The sequence below is a fragment of the Salmo salar genome, chromosome 15, assembly GCF_965601325.2.
Source record: "Salmo salar chromosome 15, fSalSal1, whole genome shotgun sequence".
Lineage (NCBI taxonomy): Eukaryota > Metazoa > Chordata > Actinopteri > Salmoniformes > Salmonidae > Salmo > Salmo salar.
This window is the reverse complement of record NC_138305.1, coordinates 92,653,670-92,676,643: the sequence shown is the minus strand read 5'-3', so window position 1 is coordinate 92,676,643 and position 22,974 is coordinate 92,653,670. Positions and strand designations below refer to the sequence as shown.

Sequence of the window (22,974 nt, the reverse complement as noted above, 5' to 3'; positions counted from 1 at the left end):
ATAGAAATCCGTCTGTTTAAACTAGAGATAACTTTTTCCATGGGCTGCGTCTCAATTCATGACATCTGCCTATGCTGGAGTTCCGCATCTGTGGTGAAAGGTGACAGAGCTACAGCAGTGTTTGTCAGACCATGAGACATCCTGAAAATCGGTCTTCTAGCGAAAACGGCTGTAGCGTCTGAACGGTTTGGGCTACACACTATGGAAAGGAGAGACTCTCATGAACACACATGTTGGTTGTTTAGCTCTTACTAGTTGAGACCTCTCAGCCCCCAAATTTTCCTGGATCTTATACTTGTCTTCCCTTTCCCTCCCTGTTCCACAACTCTTGCCAATTGTTTTTAACCACTGTTCTTATTAACCCCTTGGCTTCTGCTTTACTAATTGACATTTCCATGTCAAAATTAGGATGTTTGAGTGCCTGCCTGGTGAGAACATCCATCTCATTCCCCTCTACTCCCACATGAGCTGGTACCCAGAGGAACCTCGCAAATACCCCCATCTATCTCACCCTAAACAGGCACTGCAAAATCTCATACAATACATTGTGTCTGCTCTGTGACACAAATTAATTTAAGCTCATCAGTGCTCATCACGTCCTCCATCCATTCTGCAGCCAAGACTATGGCCAGCAACTCAACTCAATTTGTCACTGCCACCTTAAACTCAGGAACTCTAAAAATCTGCACCTGTCCTCCCTATTTTATGGTCCTTAGATTCATCAGTGAATATATTCAAGAAAGCATAGTAATGTGTTGTTACATGTTCACTTAAAATATTTACTGGATTCTATGGTGTTCTAACCATACTAGTTTAGGTGGCACAAGTACACGATCTCCACCTACTGTATTTGAGTGGAAAATAATTTACGGTTGCCTCGTCCGAAACTACCCGTATTTGTAGATCTGAAGAGACGGGATAGGTGTGAAATAAGACAGAAGCTCCATATATCCAGGATTTTAGATCTTTGGAAGCCTGGACAGAACCATAACGCTTACGCAAAGGCATATGGTGTACATTTACATTTAAGTCATTTAGCAGACGCTCTTATCCAGAGCGACTTACAAATTGGTGCATTCACCTTATGATATCCAGTGGAACAAAAACATAATTAAGTCAAGAGTCATAGTGGTACACAATACAATAACACGTGGGAGGTTTTCAGTAAGCATTTATTAATATTAGGCAGAGAATGCCATGATCCAAAATTATCCAACAGTTTAATCACTTTAATGATTTCACACAGATTCTATTGAAATAAAAATTAAATGTAATTGGTCGCATACACATATTTTGCAGATGTTATCACAGGTGCAGTGAAATGCTTGTGTTTCTAGCTCCAACAGTGCAGTAATTCAGCTGTATTCAGTAATTCAGATGTATCGCTGGTTTTATACTGCACACATTTTCCTATGCCCAACATGAACAAAATGATTAGTAGAATTAGTTTAATTCTTAGAACTACACTATTAAAATGTGTTCACCTACGATTTGCATTTGCATTCTGTCATCTCAAAACTATTCAGACAGACAATTCACTGGTGAAAATTTTTACAAGTTGTTGGTTATAGCTACTTCTGTAATGGCAGTTGTGTATGGATAACATAACACAGGATTCATATAACAGTTATGTTTTCAGAGAGAAAGGAAATATTGTCAGTCTTAAAAGGCAATTATGAGGAACAAATTAATTCTTACACTGCTCAGCATGGCATATCACAGACATAGACAAATTATATGCAGTTGGGCCAGAATAAAGTATTGTACTTTATTCTCTTTCTTTGATGTACCACTGCCTAAAGTAAATATCACCTTACAAAATTAATGCTCATGGCGCACAGAAGTTTGATCGTTAAAACATTTAGAAATCTGTATGCCATGCAAAACATTTACTTATCGACCACTTAAATATGATGGGTAACCAGTTGGTATTTGCTACAGATAACTTTAAAGTCACTAAAGTGCAAAGAATTACAAGGTTATAAAAAAGGGATGGGAAGCCATAAGTCCTTACATTTTGTTTGTCCCTAATTGACCATTCCTTTCAGTGGAGAAACCGTATTTTCTATGGATCAAAACTACAATATATGAATCAATTAATTCACATAGTCAAGTTGTCTTATTCAATCAATTTGATTAATTTGATGATTTGTTTATGTTATGTAAGTATTTTCAATACACAGTACACATTAAACAGCACTGGTGCCTGACTCATTTGAGACAGGGAATGTTTTCAACTCTTTTCACTCTCTAGTCATCTGTTAACTATTTAAAACAATAGATTTGTAAGTGGCTTTTACAGATTAACTCATCTAAATGACAACCTTTACCATGGTAAACTTTTTCCGACTCAGAATACTTTCTTAAAGTATTCGGACTACATTCACACATTACACATACAGAATCACACAAACTTAATAAAGAGATACAAATTCCAAAACTATTTTGGTGGCACCAGCATAATATCTGTAATTTGACATTGTACAACTGTAACAATGTAATGTAACCAAATATTTTTGGGGGCATTTGCCACACAATTCACAAAAACGTTATTTTAAGTGTATAAAACCACATCAAATTTCATCCATTGTTTTACATAATAACATGGTATAACAATAAATGAAACAAGAGGTTGTCAAACTGATAGAGGATTTGTGAACATTAAACCCCATCACGTTTCACATGCAATGTCTTTTTTTCTCTCTCCCACACACACAAAAAATATGGAGATAAGTGAGTATTCTATGTCCCATATAGTAAGACTCAGTTCAAGAGTCATTCAGTGTCTTTCATTTTCTTCCCAAAGTCCATATAATTTGAAACTTACTCGGGTTTACTGTTTTACTGTCTTTACAAAACGTTCTTCTTTAGCTGATTATCCTGTTCTGCCAACTTCCCCACTAGTCCACGCCTACTTACTGCACAGGCTTACAGCTGAACCTGAAACGCATTGATCTTGCTGGTGTTCTTCAGTGTCTGCCGCCTGTTGCAGAACCATACGCGGACAACCTCACGGTCGTAGTTGAGCTCCTTAGCGATTTCCGTAATCTCCTGTCCCGTGGGCAGGGCATTCTTCTCAAAGTAGGTGTTGAGCACTTCGATAGCCTGCGGGGTGAAGCTGGTGCGACGCTTGCGTTTCTTGGACGGCTCACCACCCACAAACTCCATTAGATTCTGCTGACCCTTCTGGTTCCACAACTCAGCTTCGGCCAGCCATCGCTCCAACACAGGCTTCAGCTTCTGAGCACTCTTAGGTGTAATGTCCAGCTTCTCAAACCTGCAAGAGGAAACAGAGGAGCAACAACTTTTAAACTAATTACACAGTAGCCGCTGATCAACCAGATTGTACCCAACATCTACTCTTCAAAATAACACCTAACCCCATTTCATCTGGTCTCTAATTATTTTCAAGAATCTAATTTCTTCTTAACTTTTTGCTTAAGAAGAAACATAAGAAATAGAGCAATAAGATTTGCAAGAACCTTTGAGGAATAGCAACTTTGATTAACTTGCTTCTTAAGTCTATAGTTAAGGGAAAAATGTCAGTTAAGAAGACGTTTCTTCTTAAGGTTTTGGGAATCTGGGCACTGGTCTCTAAGTATTTTTTGTGAGAGCTACCATCCTGTGATTTTCCTACGAGTACGAAGACTTTCAAAATGTAGCCTTTGAACTACATTGTCCGTAGCATACCAACATACACTATTTAGCATATTTGATAGAATGAATTTCAGAAACCTATCTACTGTGGGATGCCACCACCCAGTAGGTCAGAGGAGTTTACCTGCAGATGGCAGACTGACTGTAGGCCGGACCCTCTGTAGCCGTGAGGGCCTGTCCCACTTGTGTCTGCGTCAGCCCCAGGGATAGCCGGCGGATCTTGAAGTTCTTGGCAAATTCTCGAATCTCTTCCAGATTAATGCCCTCCTCATCTGTGCCCCCTTGCTGTGGCTCTTAAGATGGGAAGAGACAAACCAGAATAAATATCAAACTACTTGTAAAAGAAGATCAATGTTTGGAGAGAACATGTGCTTTTTCTTGGCCAGGGTTCGCTTGAAAAAGATGTTCAATCTCAATGTGAATTTCCTTTGTTAAATAAAAGGAAAATTAAAAAGTGAAACCACGCACTGCTGACGAGCTGGCTGACAGTGGGTGTGTCTCCACAGGTTATAGGGACTGAGGAGGAGATTGGAGTGACTGTCTTCATTCCAGACGGTTGTGGGGCGATGACCACAGGTGACTGCGTAACTGTTGTTACCTGAGCCCGAGGGGAAATGTCAATGTCAGCAATGGGTTAATGGTTACATCCAATAAAGACCAACCATTTCCAGTTTAACCAAATGTTCACACAAAATATAACCACTCAAAACCACTCAAAAGCACTCATAGGGACAAATTAATGGAGGGGGGAGAGCCTACAGTACCTGAGTGCTGGGCTTGGAGAATGTCACAGGAGCAGTAGGCTTAGGCATTACAGCTGCAGATGTGGGGACTGTAGCAGGTCCATTCCCTATGGTGGCAATGATCTGGCCCTGGGTGTTCAGAACCAGCTGTGGCTGGACTGTCTGCACCTGCAGGCCTTGCAGACCCTGGAGATTAAGAGTCTGAGTAGCAGCCCCTCCAGTCAGTGATGCAGGGTTCAGCATCAGGGGGATGGTTCCAATCACCTGGAGGCCACATTGAAGAGAATTAGGGTATGTATTTGTCAGTAACACTGTACAAGTTATAGGATATAAGGATTTAAAGAGGGTTTATAAGTTCTTTATAAACTTAATGATCAGTTTATAGACAGTTTATACAACTGTAATAGACCGTTAAAACCTCTTGGTTGAAATAGTGTGATTCTTAATTTGGTGCTTGCTAAATAGTGAGTTTGTTAAATGTTTGCACACCTGTCCCTGTGCGTTGGTGATGATCTGGCTGGTGATTCCGGACATGGCACTGGTGAAGATGGGAGTGGAAGTAAGGGCGCTGATGAACTGAGGCTGAGCCCCTAAAGACGCAGCACTGATCTGGGGAAAGAAACAGAGGCATCCAGATTATTCTACTGTCGATAATGTGATCATTTTGAATACAAAGTATATTCACGTGGATTAGGTTCTTTGCTCAAGTTATCCACAGACATGTCCAAACTTTGAAGTAAAAAACATGGCTTGCTGACTATGAATCCAAACACACACGTCTAGGACAGAAAATCAAATACACACACACATCACAATAACAATAGAGAAACACATTCTTACAATGGCAGGGTTGATGGAGAGGCCTGCAGACTGGAGTGTTGCCACAGACACGTTGGGCTGAGAGACGGCTGGCATGGCCTGGCCTAGTTGGGCTGCAGTCACCTGCGAGTTCTGCTGAGCCTGCTGCATAGCTGCCTGGACCTGCTGTAGCGATGCTGTCTGAGGCTGGAAGACTGTCTGCTGGGGCTGGACAGAGTTTAGCACAGTGGCTGCTGGGAAAGAAGAGAACAAACATACAGGTAAAGCTCCATGTGGTAGCCAAATAAATCTTGACTGTTGATTCAATGATGATGATTAATGCTTTGCATTCTGAGAAGTGCATCTCTGCCATGTCTTACTTTGCAGCCCTTGTAAGCTTTGCAATCCTTGTAAGCCTTGCAAGCCAGCAAAGGGTAGTTTGAGGAGGCTTCCGGCCTGGCTGGCACCTGAAATGCCAGGGAGTGTGGCTACGTTGCTGGTGGGGAAGGTGAGGACAGCCAGGCCTCCTTGGCCCCCCATGGACCCTGCCATGCTGATGGGGATGAGCAGGGGCTGGGCAAGGGAGCCTGTCTGGGCCATCATCCCCGTCATCAGAGTGGCCAGACCCTCCTGGGTCAGAACCTACAAGAGGAGGGAGGATGAAGAGGGGTGAGAGGTGGGAGGAGGGGTGAGAGGTGGGAGGAGTGGGAGCAGGATGGGTATGAGGTGGAAGGAGGCGTATGAGGTGGTAGGAGGAGGAGTAAGAGGGTTACTTTTATTTTATTTTAATTTTATTCCACCTTTATATAACCAGGTAGGCAAGTTGAGAACAAGTTCTCATTTACAACTGCGACTTGGCCAAGATAAAGCAAAGCAGTTCGACACATAACAACACAGAGTTACACATGGAGTAAAACAAACATACATTCAATAATACAGTAGATTAATAAGTCTATATACAATGTGAGCAAATGAGGTGAGATAAGGGAGGTAAAGGCAATAAATAGGTCATGGTGGCAAAGTAAATACAATATAGCAATTAAAACACTGGAATGGTAGATTTGACAGTAGATGAGTGTTCAAGGTAGAAATACTGGGGTGCAAAGGAGCAAAATAAATAAATAAATACAGTAGGGGAAGAGGTAGTTGTTTGGGCTATTTATAGATGGGCTATGTACAGATGCAGTGATCTGTGAGCTGCTCTGACAGCTGGTGCTTAAAGCTAGTGAGGGAGATAAGTGTTTCCAGTTTCAGAGATTTTTGTAGTTCGTTCCAGTCATTGGCAGCAGATAACTGGAAGGAGAGGCGGCCAAAGGAGGAATTGGCTTTGGGGGTGACAAGTGAGATATACATGCTGGAACGCGTGCTACGGGTGGGTGCAGCTATGGTGACCATCCAGCAGAGATAAGGCGGGACTTTACCTAGCAGGGTCTTGTAGATGACCTGGAGCCAGTGGGTTTGGCGACGAGTATGAAGCGAGGGCCAGCCAACGAGAGCGTACAGGTCGCAGTGGTGGGTAGTATATGGGGCTTTGGTGACAAAACGGATGGCACTGTGATAGACTGCATCCAATTTGTTGAGTAGGGTGTTGGAGGCTATTTTGTAAATGACATCGCCAAAGTCGAGGATCGGTAAGATGGTCAGTTTTACGAGGGTATGTTTGGCAGCATGAGTGAAGGATGCTTTGTTGCGAAATAGGAAGCCAATTCTAGATTTAACTTTGGATTGGAGATGTTTTATGTGAGTCTGGAAGGAGAGTTTACAGTCTAACCAGACACCTAGGTTATTTATAGGTGTCCACATATTCTAAGTCAGAACCGTCCAGAGTAGTGATGCTGGACGGGCGGGCAGGTGCAGGCAGCGATCGGTTGAAGAGCATGCATTTAGTTTTACTTGTATTTAAGAGCAGTTGGAGGCCACGGAAGGAGAGTTGTATGGCATTGAAGCTCGTCTGGAGGGTTGTTAACACAGTGTCCAAAGAGGGGCCAGAAGTATACAGAATGGTGTCGTCTGCGTAGAGGTGGATCAGAGACTCACCAGCAGTAAGAGCGACATCATTGATATATACAGAGAAGAGAGTCGGCCCAAGAATTGAACCCTGTGGCACCCCCATAGAGACTGCCAGAGGCCTGGACAACAGGCCCTCAGATTTGACACACTGAACTGTTGGAGAAGTAGTTGGTGAACCAGTCGAGGCAATCATTTGAGAAACCAAGGCTGTTGAGTCTGCCGATGAGGATGTGGTGATTGACAGAGTCGAAATCAATGAATACGGCTGCACAGTACTGTTTCTTATCGATGGCGGTTAAGATATCGTTTAGGACCTTGAGCGTGGCTGAGGTGCACCCATGACCAGCTCTGAAACCAGATTGCATAGCGGAGAAGGTACGGTGGGATTTGAAATGGTCGGTGATCTGTTTGTTAACTTGGCTTTCGAAGACCTTAGAAAGGCAGGGTAGGATAGATATAGGTCTGTAGCAGTTTGGGTCAAGAGTGTCCCCCCCTTTGAAGAGGGGGATGACCGCAGCTGCTTTCCAATCTTTGGGAATCTCAGACGACACGAAAGAGAGGTTGAACAGGCTAGTAATAGGGGTTGCAACAATTTCGGCAGATCATTTTAGAAAGAAAGGGTCCAGATTGTCTAGCCCGGCTGATTTGTGGGGGTCCAGATTTTGCAGCTCTTTCAGAACATCAGCTGACTGGATTTGGGAGAAGGAGAAATGGGGAAGGCTTGGGCAAGTTGCTGTGGGGGGTGCAGTGCTGTTGACCGGGGTAGGGGTGGCCAGGTGGAAAGCATGGCCAGCCGTAGTAAAATGCTTATTGAAATTCTCAATTATAGTGGATTTATCAGTGGTAACAGAGTTTCCTATCCTCAGTGCAGTGGGCAGCTGGGAGGAGGTGCTCTTATTCTCCATGGACTTTACAATGTCCCAGAACATTTTTTAGTTTGTGTTGCAGGAAGCAAATTTCTGCTTGAAAAAGCTAGCCTTGGCTTTTCTAACTGCCTGTGTATATTGGTTTCTAACTTCCCTAAAAAGGTTCACGGGGGCTGTTCGATGCTAATGCAGAACGCCACAGGATGTTTTGGTGTTGGTTAAGGGCAGTCAGGTCTGGAGAGAACCAAGGGCTATATCTGTTCCTGGTTCTAAATTTCTTGAATGGGGCATGCTTATTTAAGATGGTGAGGAAGGCATTTAAAAAAAATAACCAGGCATCCTCTACTGACGGGATGAGGTCGATATCCATCCAGGATACCCGGGCCAGGTCGATAAGAAAGGCCTGCTCGCTGAAGTGTTTCAGGGAGCGTTTGATAGTGATGAGTGGAGGTCGTTTGACCGCAGACCCATTACGGATGCAGGATGAGTCAGTGATCGCTGAGATCTTGGTTGAAAACAGCAGAGGTGTATTTAGAGGGCAAGTTGGTTAGGATGATATCTATGAGGGTGCCCATGTTTACGGCATTTGTGTTGTACCTGGTCGGTTCATTGATAATTTGTGTGAGATTGAGGGCATCAAGCTTAGATTGTAGGATGGCCGGGGTGTTAAGTATGTCACAGTTTAGGTCACCTAGCAACACGAGCTCTGAAGATAGATGGGGGGCAATCAGTTCACATATGGTATCCAGAGCACAGCTGGGGGCAGAGGGTTGTCTTTAGTAGGCGGCAACATTGAGAGACTTGTTTTTAGAGAGGTGGATTTTTAAAAGTAGAAGTTCAAACTGTTTGGGTGCAGACCTGGATTGTAGGACAGAACTCTGCAGGCTACACCGCCCCCTTTGGCCATTCTATCTTGTCTGAAAATGTTGTAGTTAGGGATGGAGATTTCAGAGTTATTGATGGTCTTCCTAAGCCAGGATTCAGACACGGCTAAGACATCCGGGTTGGCAGAGTGTGCTAAAGCAGTGAATAAAACAAACTTAGGGAGGAGGCTTCTAATGTTAACATGCATGAAACCAAGGCTTTTACGATTACAGAAGTCAACAAAAGAGAGCGCCTGGGGAATAGGAGTGGAGCTAGGCACTGCAGGGCCTGGATTCACCTCTACATCGCCAGAGGAACAGAGGAATAGGATAAGGGTACGGCTAAAAGCCATGAGAATTGGACATCTAGGACGTCCAGAACAGAGAGTAAAAGGAGCAGGTTTCTGGGGGCGATAAAATAGATTCAAGGTATAGTGTACAGACAAAGGTATGGTAGGATGTGAATACAGTGGAGTTAAACCTAGGCATTGAGTGATGATGAAAGAGATATTGTCTCTAGAAACATCCCTGAAACCAGGTGATGTCATCGCATGTGTGGGTGGTGTAACTGAAGGGTTGGATAAGGTATAACGAGCAGGGCTAGAGGCTCTACAGTGAAATAAGCCAATAAACACTGACCAGAACAGCAATGGACAAGGCATATTGACATTAAGGAGAGACATGCTTAGCCGAGTGATCATAAGGGTCCAGTGAGTAGTGAGGTTGGTTGGGGTCACGGCGATTCAGACAGCTAGCCGAGCCATGGGTAGCAAGCTAGCAGAAGATGGAGGTCTGTTTTTAGCCACCCCGTGCATTTCTGTCAGTTATGAGGGAGGAAGAGGTGAGATCCAGACAGGTAAAGTGTGATGCATGGGAGAGGAAAAGGAGAAGAGGGTGGGGGAAAAAAATAAACAGGATGACCGATGACTACACTAAAAGTAGTTGAAAAGTTATTTTTGTTTAATTGTTCTCACCTGTTGACAGCCCTGCAAGCCCTGTAAGCTCTGCACAGTCATGGGCATGGTGGTCTGTGACTGCGACAGGGAGACGCTGATGGGAACTGCAGTCTGTGCTAGAGTCTGGACACCCGAGTCTGCAGACTCCACAGACGCCACCTGGTCCTCCAGCACTGACAGCAGAGAGAGAACACACTGCTATTCTACCATCAGCACACACCACACCTCACTCTTAAATTCGGTTTTTAAAACTGAAATATTTTCACGCTGAAACGGTAAACAAAATGCAGTATAATCTGTATTGCATGGAGTCTAACCTACCATATCGGTATCCTACAAAGGGCTCACCTACTCCCCCAGCGTTGTGGGGTGGTCTCGGGCTGTCCTGCATGCCTGCCTCAGGTTGCTCCGTGGCCTGATTACCCCCATCTTCACCCCCCGAATCAGTCCTCCCATCAGGCACTGAGGATGGAAGAGAGGCTTGATCTACCTCCACTTCCAGGACTCGGATCGTCTCGTGACCAGACATCACTATCACCTGCACAGCATTGGAGAGCACAACACAAGACCAGGGTCCGTATTCATAAAGTGTCTCAGATCATAACGGATAAGATGGACAGAAGGGACCTGATCCCAGATCTGCACTCCTGAGACGCTTTATGAATAGAAGTCACGCAACTATACACAATAAATGACTCATCATCATCTATTCACAGCAGCGTGGATGTTTTTGTTCCGAGTCATGATGAGGAGGAGGGCCGAGAGGTAATCATGTAGTAATAATACAATGATATGGTATAAATATCTAACTAGGCTCAGTATCGTTCCACTGATGTATTGAGTTAAATTTAGTACCGTTCACTCTCAACCTACTGAGACAACTCAGGTAGAGGACCATGTGTATTGGTTACATGTGGAACAGAACATGAGTTTACACATGAGCAAACCATTCCATAGGAGTATGACCTGTCATAGTTCTTGTCAACAGATGTAGACAGCTTCCCTATCTGTATCCTATCCTAATTATCCAATTTGTATATTATTAGTAAATATAACAAAGCAAACACATGATGTATGAACGGATCCAGCCATGAAAGATGTGAAGGAGAGGCAGGGAGAAAACCTGAGCTGGAGAGAAAGGTGCAGACAGAGAGAGTGCAATGCAGGAAAGAAGGGATGCATACCTGGTTGTCTTTGGCAGGGTATTTCAAAGTGCAGGAACCTAATGGCTGAAAAAAATACTTCTGCAGTCAGACAGTGAATGGCTAAGGAGAACAGAGAGCCCAAGCACACACGTTAGGGCACAATGAACCAAAATAAACACACACAAATGGGAGAAAAAAAACATGACTACAACAAAACAACAAAGATCAGCCAACAAGCAGCTCAAACAATACTTTCTGAGAGCCCCGCTCATAATTCAAAAAAGACATTGCTTTAGTTAGCTGACTATGCGTGTAAAGGACACAGATGGAGTAGACATACACAATTAATCAATAAGCATGACAGAGTATAGCAGAAACCATAGGAGTGTTACCGAATCGGTATTAATTGATGACATTTGGATAGCTACTATATCAACCTCAATATTACTGTGTGGGGTTAATCATTCCAAATACATGGTGACATGGATGTGGCAATAGCTTATGACAGAGGACTATGAGGCAGAGGCAACACAGAGAGTTAGGAAATTTGGGCAGGGGTGTATAACTGACGTGAAATCATGTAGTGTTTACAAAGCAGTTAGTGGTACCTGTTCATTGACAGTGAGGGGTGCATCAGCAGCAGGGAGATCCTGAGGGTCCATGGTTTAGTGTTCTCACCACCAAGCAGTCATTGTCTTGACATTCTAAGTAAGGAAAGATAATAATGTAACATCAAAACTACCAGGTATTAGGCTTGCCTATGTGAATAGTTTTTTCCCCATCTATGTGGTGTGCTGATACTTTTTCTATTAAATCTATGAATTAGGCCTAATGGTTGGAGACATTTGTGCTACTCCAGATGAAACTATTATTATTATTATTATAGCTACGAATGACTGTTCAATAGCAAACCGCTTAAATAGCGCTCCCACAATAGTGTCTTATGGGCCTATCTAATACTGTGACAATTTGGTTTCTAGCTGTAGTCTTGGGGTATAAAATTAACAAATCATATGATGCCACATAAGTGACAGCAATATAAATAGAAGTCACACCTAGGATATTAAGTCCAGTGTACTTGTATACTGGGGGCTACTGGGGTGCACACACAGTGATAATAATAGACTGTATTACTTTATTTATGTCTTCATGACAAATTAAACATATAATGCACCAAGAATTGGCAGCTTCTTGATCATAAGCGGCCTAGAAGATACAGGCCCGCCTATGTCCCCAACAAATCTAGCCTTCTAGAATGATTATAGCTGACAAATGACTATTGGAAATGTTTATATTTTGACGTAATATCAAAAAGATCAGTCGCGCGAAGCACACCACAACACAGAAATGATTGATCTGTCAAAACTTCGGCAGGTGTTGATCCCCGTACTCTGGCCACTCCTAATCTAGCCACAATAAATCTCGCAGTGTAACCTATTTGAGGACACGATGTTACCCATAAAATATGCGCGACAAAAAAAATTGCCCGCAATTCCATGCTTGGGGACTGCATTTTATGTATTTCCCTCTATTTATCATAAATATATAAATTATGCTAATTAAGAGCATTGCATATTAACGAAAAAAACTCATTTCCTCTCGCCATTTCGTCGCGCTATATAGCCAATGGCAATCTTACGCATCCTATCTTAGCGAACAACTTACCGTAAAAAAATGTCTTATTTCTGTGGTTCTCCCCTTTTAAAAAGCTTTGCCACAGTTTGTTTTAGTCACACATAATTAAAAATGCATCTCACAGCACCAGTCAGGCGCTATGGCTGCACACAAAATATATTTTTGCATTGATAAGGAGGGTTGGCAACGTCAGGATCCTTTCTTTCTCAATATTTAATGACGGTCCTTTGGTACTGCAATTCAGATTACCCACATATTCCTCCATATGTCTCCTAAAAGCGACTTCTGTAAAATCCACCAAAATTACTAAAAATGTGGCCTTTAGCGCTACGTCATGAACATAATTTATGCAAGGAAATTTCTTGCATTGAAAAATGTCGGCCTCGACTCGAGAGGAGCCATGGCTGCCTTAAAGGGACAGTGCATCTTAAAAATTATGTGCAGTATATGAACGAGGTGAAATCTATTTAAATTAATGGTGTCCGAATGCACTGCTGTATTAAAGCAATTCAGAACTAACTTGTTGACATGTTCTGTTGCAGATTCAAAGCCAGCTAACTCGTTGCAGAATGTATCCATATCATGAATGAATAAGCATATTTACTTGACAACAATGCACCTAGTCACCCATCAATCACGTAAGCCTCCCGAGTGGCTCAGCGGTCTAGAGGCGTCACTACAGATCCAGGCTCGATCCCGGGCTGTGTAGAAGCCGGTCGTGACCGTGAGACCCACGAGGCAGTGCACAATTGGCCCAGCATTGTCAGGGTTAGTGGAGGGTTTGGCTGGCTCCTTGTGGCGGCCAGGCTCATGCACGCTGACTTTGGTCACCAGCTGTACGTGTTTCCTCCAACACCTTGATGAGGCTGGCTTCCGGGTTAAGCGAGCAGCTTGTCAAGAAGCAGTGCGGCTTGGCGGGGTCGTGCTTCGGAGGCTGCATGCCTCTCTACCTTTGCCTCTCCCGAGTCCTTATGGATGTTGCAGAGATGGGACAAGACTGTAACTACCAATTGGATATAACGAAATTGGGGAGAAAAGGGGGTAAAAACAATAAACAAAAAAATGTATCATGTCAAATACCTGAACCACAACAATTTAAAGAAGAATAAATAGTTAACAATGCCTTTTATACATAACATAATAACATCTGACTTTGAAGTAAAGATTTAATTATTTGTTCATCGATGCCACAAACCTGGGATATCGAAGAGCAGCATGTAAACTATTATCACTATAGAGCACACAGATTCTTCTGCTTTTCCATTTTAGGAATTAGACCAGCACAAATAACACAGGCAAAACAGCAGATTTTTGGTGGGTGACTTACAAACGGAGAAACAACTGGATGTATAAGGTATTGTAGGTTTAACATTTGAAACAAATATGCTCAAATTGGGGAAAAGTCAGATTTAAGTTGACTGTGCCTTTAAACAGCTTGGAAAATTCCAGAAAATGATGTCATGGCTTTAAAAGCTTCTGATAGGCTAATTGACACCATTTGAGTCAATTGGAGGTGTACCTGTGGATGTATTTCAAGGCCTACCTTCAAACTCAATGCCTCTTTGCTTGACATCATGGGAAAATCAAAAGAAATCAGCCAAGACCCCAGAAGAAACATTGTAGACTTCCACAAGTCTGGTTCATCCTGGGGAGCAATTTCCAAATGCCTGAAGGTACCACGTTCATCTGTACAAACAATAGTACGCAAGTATAAACACCATGAGACCACACTATAACCTGCCCAGGGACTGCGGTTGAAAATTAGCCGGCTGGCTAAAACCGGCACTTTTACTGAAACGTTGATTAATGTGCACTGTCCCTGTAAAAATAAAATAAACTCAAACACAGCCGTCATCCCGCTCAGGAAGGAGACGCGTTCTGTCTCCTAGAGATTAATGTACTTTGGTGAGAAAAGTGCAAATCAATCCCAGAACAACAGCAAAGGACCTTGTGAAGATGCTGGAGGAAACGGGTTCAAAAGTATTTATATACACAGTAAAACAAGTCCTATATCGACATAACCTGAAAGGCCGCTCAACAAGGAAGAAGCCACTGCTACAAAACCGCCATAAAAAAGTCAGACTACTGTTTGCAACTGCACATGGGGACAAAGATCGTACTTTTTGGAGAAATGTCCTCTGGTCTGATGAAACAAAAATAGAACTGTTTGGCCATAATGACCATCGTTATGTTTGGAGGAAAAAGGGGGAGGCTTGCAAACCGAAAACACCATCCCAACCATGAAGCACGGGGGTGGCAGCATCATGTTGCAGAACTGAAAAGGTGTGTGCGAGCAAGGAGGGCTACAAACCTGACTCAGTTACACCGGCTCAGTCAGGAGGAATGGGCTAAAATTCACCCAACTTATTGTGGGAAGTTTCTAGAAGGCTACTCCCAACGTTTGACCCAAGTTAATCAATTTAAAGGCAATGCTACCAAATACTATGTAAACTTCTGACCGACTGGGAATGTGATGAAAGAAATAAAAGCCTAAATAAATAATTCTCTCTACTATTATTCTGACATTTCACATTCTTAAAATAAAGCGGTGATCCTAACTGACATAATACAGGGAATTTTACTAGGATTAAATGTCAGGAATTGTGAAAAATTGAGTTTAAATGTATTTGGCTAAGGTGTATGTAAACTTCCGACTTCAACTGTATGTAAATGTGATAGCAGTTTTTTATTTTGAATACATTTGCAAACATTTCTAAAAAACTGTTTTTGCTTTGTCATTATGGGATATTGTATGTAGATTGATGAGGGGAAAAAACTATTTAATCAATTTTAGATTAAGGCTGTAGTTAAGAGGTTTGAATACTTTCCGAATGCACTGTAAACAGATCCTAGACACAGCTTTCTAAAAATATGCTATAAAGATTATACCTGGCTTCCCTGCATTCTAATAAAATAGTTTTCCATTATTTCAAGTAGTTTTCTAATGTCTCCAATATGTCAATATGTCTGATCATGACGAATTAGATGTCTTTTATTCTATGAGCAATAGATTTTGCCAATATTTATTTGCATCACAACATTGAAAGGTGAGGAGCCTCCACATTTTTTTAAAAGAGACTGGGTCTTTGTATTGCTTCCCTGGCTCCTGCTTTAGTAGGAGATAAACCAGTCCCTCCTTTTGGATGTCTGACAGTTTGCCATTTATGAGTAATTAACACATGATAGTAATGGATATTTCAGTAGTTCATACAAAGTTTGATATATCTTTATTGGAATGCCGTAGAAACCAGGGGTTTTCCCCATCTGAAATGAATCAATTTCTAACAATAGTTTGTCATGTGCAATTAATTAGGCCTGCAGAAGATTGTTTGTTGTTGTGGGGAGAAGGATGTCACAAAACTCATCGTCAAGTGAGGTTGTATGAATTTGACAAGAGAACAAAATCTCTGTTGGTGAGAAGAATTTCTCCATTATTTAATATTTTTTGTAGGTTCTTTTTGGTCGCTTTTCTATATTGAAGGTTTAGGGAAAAACTTGGTGAATTTTTACCATTCCCCATCCAATTTAGTCTGTTTTTTAGATAAATGAAACCAGATCTTTCCTCAAACTCTTTTTGTTTTGCGTCTAAATTATTCAGTGCTTCTGTATTACATTTAGCCTATCTACACCATTTATGTCTAATGTTAGATGTTCTATTCTCCGTTGACGAGACCATTTTTTGGAATGAAAATGTAATTGAAAAGCCTTTAAAGGCACATTTAAAGGCATCCCATACAATAAGTGGGTCCACTGAACCTGTATTGTGCAAGCAAAAGTCTGTTATGAATTCCTTGAATTTGTAGTGCACTGGAGCTCAAAGGGAGAGCCAAGATTTTTTTAAATCTTTCATTAAACCCATAGCCAGTGCTCTCTATTGTCTGTTCAATCACAATGTCCTCTATCATTAAAGCTGAAATATTCCTGCCAAGAATTGACTACCGGTCACCTAATGATCAGAATAATGTATAAAAAATATTTTCAATAAATATGCTATGTCATCCATATCATCACCCATTAGTGTTGATGTGGTGAGATCTTGCCAATTGATAAATTATGTTGATAAATTATCAATTTCAAATTGTTTTTTAGGGATAAAGTGGCAGGGTTGATTATAAACAGGAGCATCAGCTTTTGCGGTCGGATGCCAATCAGTTGCCATACCAAGCAGTGAGGTAGACAGTCAAGATGCTCTCTATGGTGCAGCGGTATAACTTTTTTTGTGGGGAGGAGGGCGCACTGCATATCAGTGCTTGAGGCGTCACTACAGACACCCTAATTCGATTCCAGGCTGTATCACAACCGGCCGGGATTGGGAGTCCCATAGGGCGCGCACAATTGGCCCAGCGTCGTCCGGGTTTGGCAGGTGTAGGCCATCATTATAAATAATATTTTTTTATTAACTGACTTGCCTAGTTAAATAAAGGTTAAATAAAAAAATGAATTAAGGATATGAGGGCCCATGCCGAATATTTTCAATCTCCTGAGGGGGAAGAGGCGTTGTCATTATTTGGAGCAAGACAAAAGAGCTCTCTAGCTAGCTAACAGCTGCTAACGTAAGTTAGCTAGCTAAGAAGCTAAACTGTGAGTTCTACTTGACCAACGCAACGCCGTTAATGTTTTCTTACTGTTTCCACTATGATTCAGCAAGACACGACATCGTGGACTTCAGGAAACGGAAGGCCGAGCACGCCCCAACCACATCGACGGGGTTGTGGAGCGGATCGAGAGCTTCAAGTTCCTCTGGTCCACATCACTAATGAACTATCATGGTCCACTCACAACAACACAGACGTGAAGAAGGCATCTTCATTAATGTGTTGGTGTGTGTGAGAAGAAGGCATCTTCACGACTGTGTTCACGATTAGCTCCTTGCTGACTATTGCAAATATTTGTTTTTCATTCTCATTAATGTTATCGAACCGTTTATCTAGGTCTGGTAAAGGTGCCCATGTTTCTCATACCACGGAACATGTAGTAAATATACAGAACACTACCAACAAAATTGAGCCAGTTAAATAATGTAAAAACAATTTACATCAGCTCACACACTTTCACCAATTGAATGGGAGTAGCGGAGCCATTGAGGGAGTTCTATTGACCTGAGCCGGGGTGTACCGGTCTATGGCCTGTGACGTAAACGGGTAAAATCAAACAGGAATGTGCGTCGCTCGGTCATGTTGTCAAAAAGGCGGCATGGTGCATCGTCCAGAAACATACAACATCTCTTTTCCATAAAATATATGTCTGAATTTTTAAACTAGAGTTCTTCATTGGGAAAGCAGATAAAGCGTTTTAATCAGAAGCAATCACCTTTTGCATGTGAAAACAAGGAATCCTACTCATTACTCCACATGCTTAATCTAGCCTTGGCTATGTCACTTTTGTTTTGAGCCGATTTCACCGTGGGCTTTGTACGGGGCACACCTGGCTCACCGCTCACGCCCGGGAGTCATCCCGGCCCCAACACGAATACAATTACGTTCACCCAAAACAAACACCTCCAAACTGGGTAATCCGGGACAGATAATCGAATCCCCCCATTGAAGGGAGCCTACATTACGTAGCTAACTGCATCCACATCACAACAATCAGAAAATCCAGAGAAAAACAAGGAAGTGAACGGTCACGTAACTCTGAACTGTTATCTCCGTTTTTAGTATTAAAACGGTCCTGATAGAAAAATACAAACAACTTCAGAATCATCGTCTTCGACTCAGAAAACCACACAGCAATTCAGAACAATGAACAACAAAGGTAATTTAGCTAACGTCCAAAATCATTGTTGTATAAGCTAGCTAACAGCGGCTAACGTAAGTTAGCTAAAAGCTAGACTGTGCGGTCTACTTGGCCGACGTCGTTAGTGTTTTCATTATGATTTAGATAAATAGCTACAGTTGTTTAAATTGTAAGAGTCGACCGGTAAGTAGTCAGCTAGCTTTATATCTATGTTGCCAAATACGTAACGTTAGCTAGCTAGCGTTAGTTACAGGCTAATTAGCAAGTAGCCGCGTACACTGACCTCAACCATGAATACAACACTATTCTGCTAACGTGTTAGCGAGTTAACAGTAGGACCTGTCATAGTCACTTATGTGAATTGACTAACTGTATTGTTCTGACTATATTAACGTGGCTAACTAGCCAACAGTAATCATTATATTGATGAAGGAAGTATTTTTCTGTTCTGTTAGCCAGTCATAGGTACATTTCTTTTGTTAGAACGGTCTGTAATAGATTAACCTAATGTAGCAGGCGTAAAAAGACGCCTGAGCGGAGTTCCCACATCCGTTTCACTGGAAACGGAAGTTTGGTTGAAAATACTGTATTGTTCCCATTAGACAACACAGCCACAAAGTCAAAATTGGCCATCGTACAATTTCATATAATTTTTTTTAAATTAATTTAAGGTTAGGTGTATGGGTTATGTTTTAAATCTGATTTTAAAGAAGATAAATTGTAGAAATAAACGGTGTTTATGACTGTGGCTGTGTTAACTAGTGACGTCCATATTGTATCCCTGAACTGGAAAAATCAGCTTTATTACGACCCCACAAAGAGTGGTCGTAGATTAACAATCTAGCATTCAATAATGTTTTGCAATTGTGTGACGTTTGAGTAAAACAAAGTGTTGGTAGTGATAATAGCATAATATTATTTTGTGTATCACAGGTTCCTATCCCCAGCAAACTGTGTACCCACAGCAGAGCAGTGCACCCATCTACCCCCCTGCTATGCAAGTGTCTCCTCAGGCACCCCCTTACACAGACGCACCACCTGCATACTCTGAGGTAACCATTTGTAATTGGAATAAACGTGTTATCTACTTTTGTGAAGAGTATTCACAATCATATCAATACAAACACACTGACAGACTGTCTCTAACACTCCCCCTTTCATCCTCTTTCCATTACTCCAAAGATTTATCAGCCCAGGTATGTGCACCCATCTCAGGCTGGCCAGCTACAGCAAATGGCCCAGTACCCTGGCACTCAGATGTACATGCAACTGCCCCAGTCCATGGCTGTTGGACCAATGGGCCACAACGTCCCCATGGCATACTACCCCATGGGAGCCATGTATCCCCCTGGCTCCACTGTGCTAGTGGAGGGAGGATATGATGCTGGTGCTCGATTTGGTCAAAGCAACAGTGCTTCTATCCCTGTGAGTATCCGCAAAACACCTAGGCTATATCAGGGGTGTCAAGCTCAATTCCTGGTGGGTGGCGTGTTTGCTGGTTTTTCTTGTTTCCTTTCAATTTGTGTCTAATTAAGACCTAGACAACCACGTGAGGGAAAGTCATCGATAACCATAATAAGTACAAGGGAGGAGCCAAGTTTCCTGCCTGTGTTGTTGATTAACAGATATTGCTAAAGTTACTCATGCATGTGACTATTTCTTTCTCCCTCACATCACAGCCCCCACCTCCTGGCCACATGCCTAATGCAGCTCAGCTGGCCGCCATGCAGGGTGCCAACGTCATGATGACACAGCGCAAGAACAACTTCTTCATGGGTGGTTCCAATGGTGGGTACACCATCTGGTAACAGCCAGCATTTGCCACAACTTCTCCCCATACTCCTCTCCCTCATTCAAAATGATGATTCCCTTTCCTGTCCCATCCGCCAACCCCTTTCGGGCTGCTTGGCCATGCCACAATACTGATATCACTTAATGGAATGTAATACTTTAGAGCCCTGATAAAAGGTACAGTACTCCACTTTCGATCCAGAATCAAAAGTCTTAATTACTTATTCATAATTTGGGCTGCTGAACCGGTTCCCTGACCTTACAAGGATAGTGCTGCTGTCTTCAGTCAAAACACATTTCATATGTTACTGGCTATATTTTCTTTTTGAGTGAATGACATCGATCTAAACTCTTTAACTGTCACAATTTTTGTACTTTATTATTTCAGTTTTTCATGTTTATTTGGATTCGGCCTCATGTCTTCCTCACAAAGAGTGCTAATGATCCAAGCAGTGCATCACATATACTTTCTTTTTTTTCTTTTTGCATGGCATGTTGAATATGCCCAGTAGGCCTATCTAAAAATCAGTTTCTCCGGCCACCAGATTGTAGTATAATAGAATGCTGGTATGTTAAACAAGAACCAAAATAAACAAGAACAGATTGCAAAATTCTAACCAGACTATTACATGCCATGGTGGTTTACTGTACCTTCTTGGGCAACTGTAGATGAACATAATCGGGTGCCAAACAGCACCGTGACTTAAATAAAAGCGAATTAACTTAAAATACTTAAAGAAATTCAGTGTGATTTTCCAAATTGAGATTTGGATCATCGAAAGGGTTGGTTGGCTTTATATTTTTGCAGTTACATTTCTTCCCCTAAAGTCGGATACCCAGAGTTGAACATCATCCCAGTGTTTCGTTAAGTAAAATAATGACACCCAAGACCTGTTCTTAAAACAAAGTACTGTCAAGTAAGGTAGAATAACCTATTAAGATCAGTAGGTTGTAAAAGTTTAACACTTAAAACTTTAACCCTTCATTATAAGGGCTGCAGTGTTATGAAGCCTTTGAGTGTTCAATTAAAATATAACCAGTTTGTTTATTTTCTGTCTCATCTTCAAGTGATTTGTTTGAATCAATTACTAGTTACTTACTTTGTAAGTATAACCACGGAGATGGTTGTACCAAAGATATGGTCTAGATTGCACTACAAAATGTTTGGTTGTGACTTAATTATAATAATTCAAATATGGCACATTTTAAAAGGAAACATATCAAACAGTGATGATGGGTTTGAAGGTACTTAAGACCTTCGATCTGGCATTTGTTGCTGTATTTTGTAATGGGGTGATTTAAATGTTTAATGTAATTGTGACTAGGTGGTTCTGCATGCCTTTTTGCACTTTTGCTCTGTACAACTTTGAATTTTGTGAAGATGTATCATTGCTAATTTTTATAGAAATGCCACAATTTAATTTATGTATACTTCTGGAAATGATAGATTTTGCTACTTGTTTTTAGTACAAATACTAATAACCTGCAAATACAGCGCTAGGCAAAGGCTACTCTTTCCTGTACAACTTATTGAAGGAATTTCATTGAAGTGTCTTTTCACTCCAAAAGGGTGAGGTTCCTAAATGTTTTAGGACTGCAGCAAATCACTTGCATATGGTTCCCCTTGCCCGATTTGTTAATTGTAGTGTTAAGCCACACCATTATTTATGAATACATTTTATTATTAATAAATATGCATTATCAGTCGTGCTTACAACTTTTTATTTTCCAATACACTTATGTGCGCTGCTAATTAAACTACCGTATAACTTAAGTCAAATATCTAACACTAGGTTTGATCCAGTTTGTGAAAACGCCTAGATTCAAGAATTTGATATTTTGGTTTTAACATTAACATTCAGTGCAATTTCTTTATTTTTCCTTATGTAATGCAACTCATGTCTTTGTATGTTATGATAAATTCATGTGTCACTGGGTATCCGACTTAATAGCCTAGATTTGATAGTTGTGGCCCTCATTAAAACAAGTAGTCCTCACTGAAATGTGAATTCCAGGTTACTTTGGTCAGTTGATCAGCTGTCTGGAAACCTGCTAGCCTAGCATGCAACCTGTTTGGACATTATGTATCAGACTGCATCTTCTCTTGGTTACACTGATCACATGACTAACTACCATTCCAAACATGGTTGTCATGTCACTCATTTTGCACAGCTGTAAATGTGTATCCCATTCCAAAAAACCCACACTGATGCATCATACGGTTTAAAAAGGGGTCACAGCTTTCAAAATGTAAACAAAAAAGGCTCATACAATTTTGTTTAGTTTCTTTCTGTCCCAGACCTGACTCATGTTTGTAACGCAGCTTAGACCTAGCAATATGATGTACCGTAATGCTTACCAGTAGATGCCATGCCAACCACAGCCAGTGTGGAGTAAAAGTTTCTGTTGAAGGATTTATGGACATTTATAGTTCAGGGATTCTCTTTAACATTTTTATAATATGGATATGTATTAAAGTGATTTGATGGACTACAGTACTTTCTTTTAAGATTACTAAGTGTCACTTTGGTTTATTGAGACATGCGTCTGGAAGAAAAAAACTCTGGTGCAGTTAACTTTTTATACTAAACATAACATTTAAGGTGAAAAATTTAGAATAAAGGATATTTTGGACATTTGAAATGCTACCTGTTCCGAGTGCTTTTCCATCATTTATAATTTCAGATTTGTGTCATGCATTAGGACTCAAGCAGCCCTGTATGAATCGTAAGAGGTGAAGAAATGTTTAATGCATAAACACCTCTGTGATAAAT

The 22,974-nt window shown here is 41.5% G+C and overlaps 2 protein-coding genes across 5 annotated transcripts; one reads left to right on the top strand and one right to left on the bottom strand.

Annotated features, from left to right (window-relative positions):
• Positions 1 to 1,154: 1,154 nt before the first annotated feature.
• Positions 1,155 to 13,087, bottom strand: LOC106572517 (POU domain, class 6, transcription factor 1). Of its 4 annotated transcripts, none has more exons than XM_014146750.3 (12): positions 12,704 to 13,087; positions 11,647 to 11,742; positions 11,078 to 11,122; positions 10,215 to 10,431; positions 9,912 to 10,066; positions 5,579 to 5,840; positions 5,241 to 5,449; positions 4,890 to 5,009; positions 4,422 to 4,664; positions 4,126 to 4,255; positions 3,782 to 3,950; positions 1,155 to 3,277 (listed from the first exon to the last, which is right to left on the bottom strand). In XM_014146750.3, exons 2-12 carry the CDS (start codon positions 11,698 to 11,700, stop codon positions 2,929 to 2,931), a joined length of 1,953 nt encoding a protein of 650 aa, XP_014002225.1. In that variant the 5' UTR covers positions 11,701 to 11,742; positions 12,704 to 13,087; the 3' UTR covers positions 1,155 to 2,928. The 4 variants fall into 4 exon arrangements, with proteins under 4 accessions (XP_014002225.1, XP_014002224.1, XP_014002226.1 ...); XM_014146749.3 differs by having other exon boundaries at positions 5,241 to 5,452; positions 12,704 to 13,085; XM_014146751.3 differs by having other exon boundaries at positions 5,241 to 5,452; positions 10,242 to 10,431; positions 12,704 to 13,084.
• Positions 13,088 to 18,180: 5,093 nt separating this feature from the next.
• Positions 18,181 to 22,695, top strand: LOC106572518 (DAZ-associated protein 2). Its single transcript, XM_014146753.3, has 4 exons — positions 18,181 to 18,427; positions 19,343 to 19,461; positions 19,592 to 19,834; positions 20,089 to 22,695. Exons 1-4 carry the CDS (start codon positions 18,415 to 18,417, stop codon positions 20,215 to 20,217), a joined length of 504 nt encoding a protein of 167 aa, XP_014002228.1. The 5' UTR covers positions 18,181 to 18,414; the 3' UTR covers positions 20,218 to 22,695.
• The last annotated feature ends 279 nt before the right edge of the window (positions 22,696 to 22,974 follow it).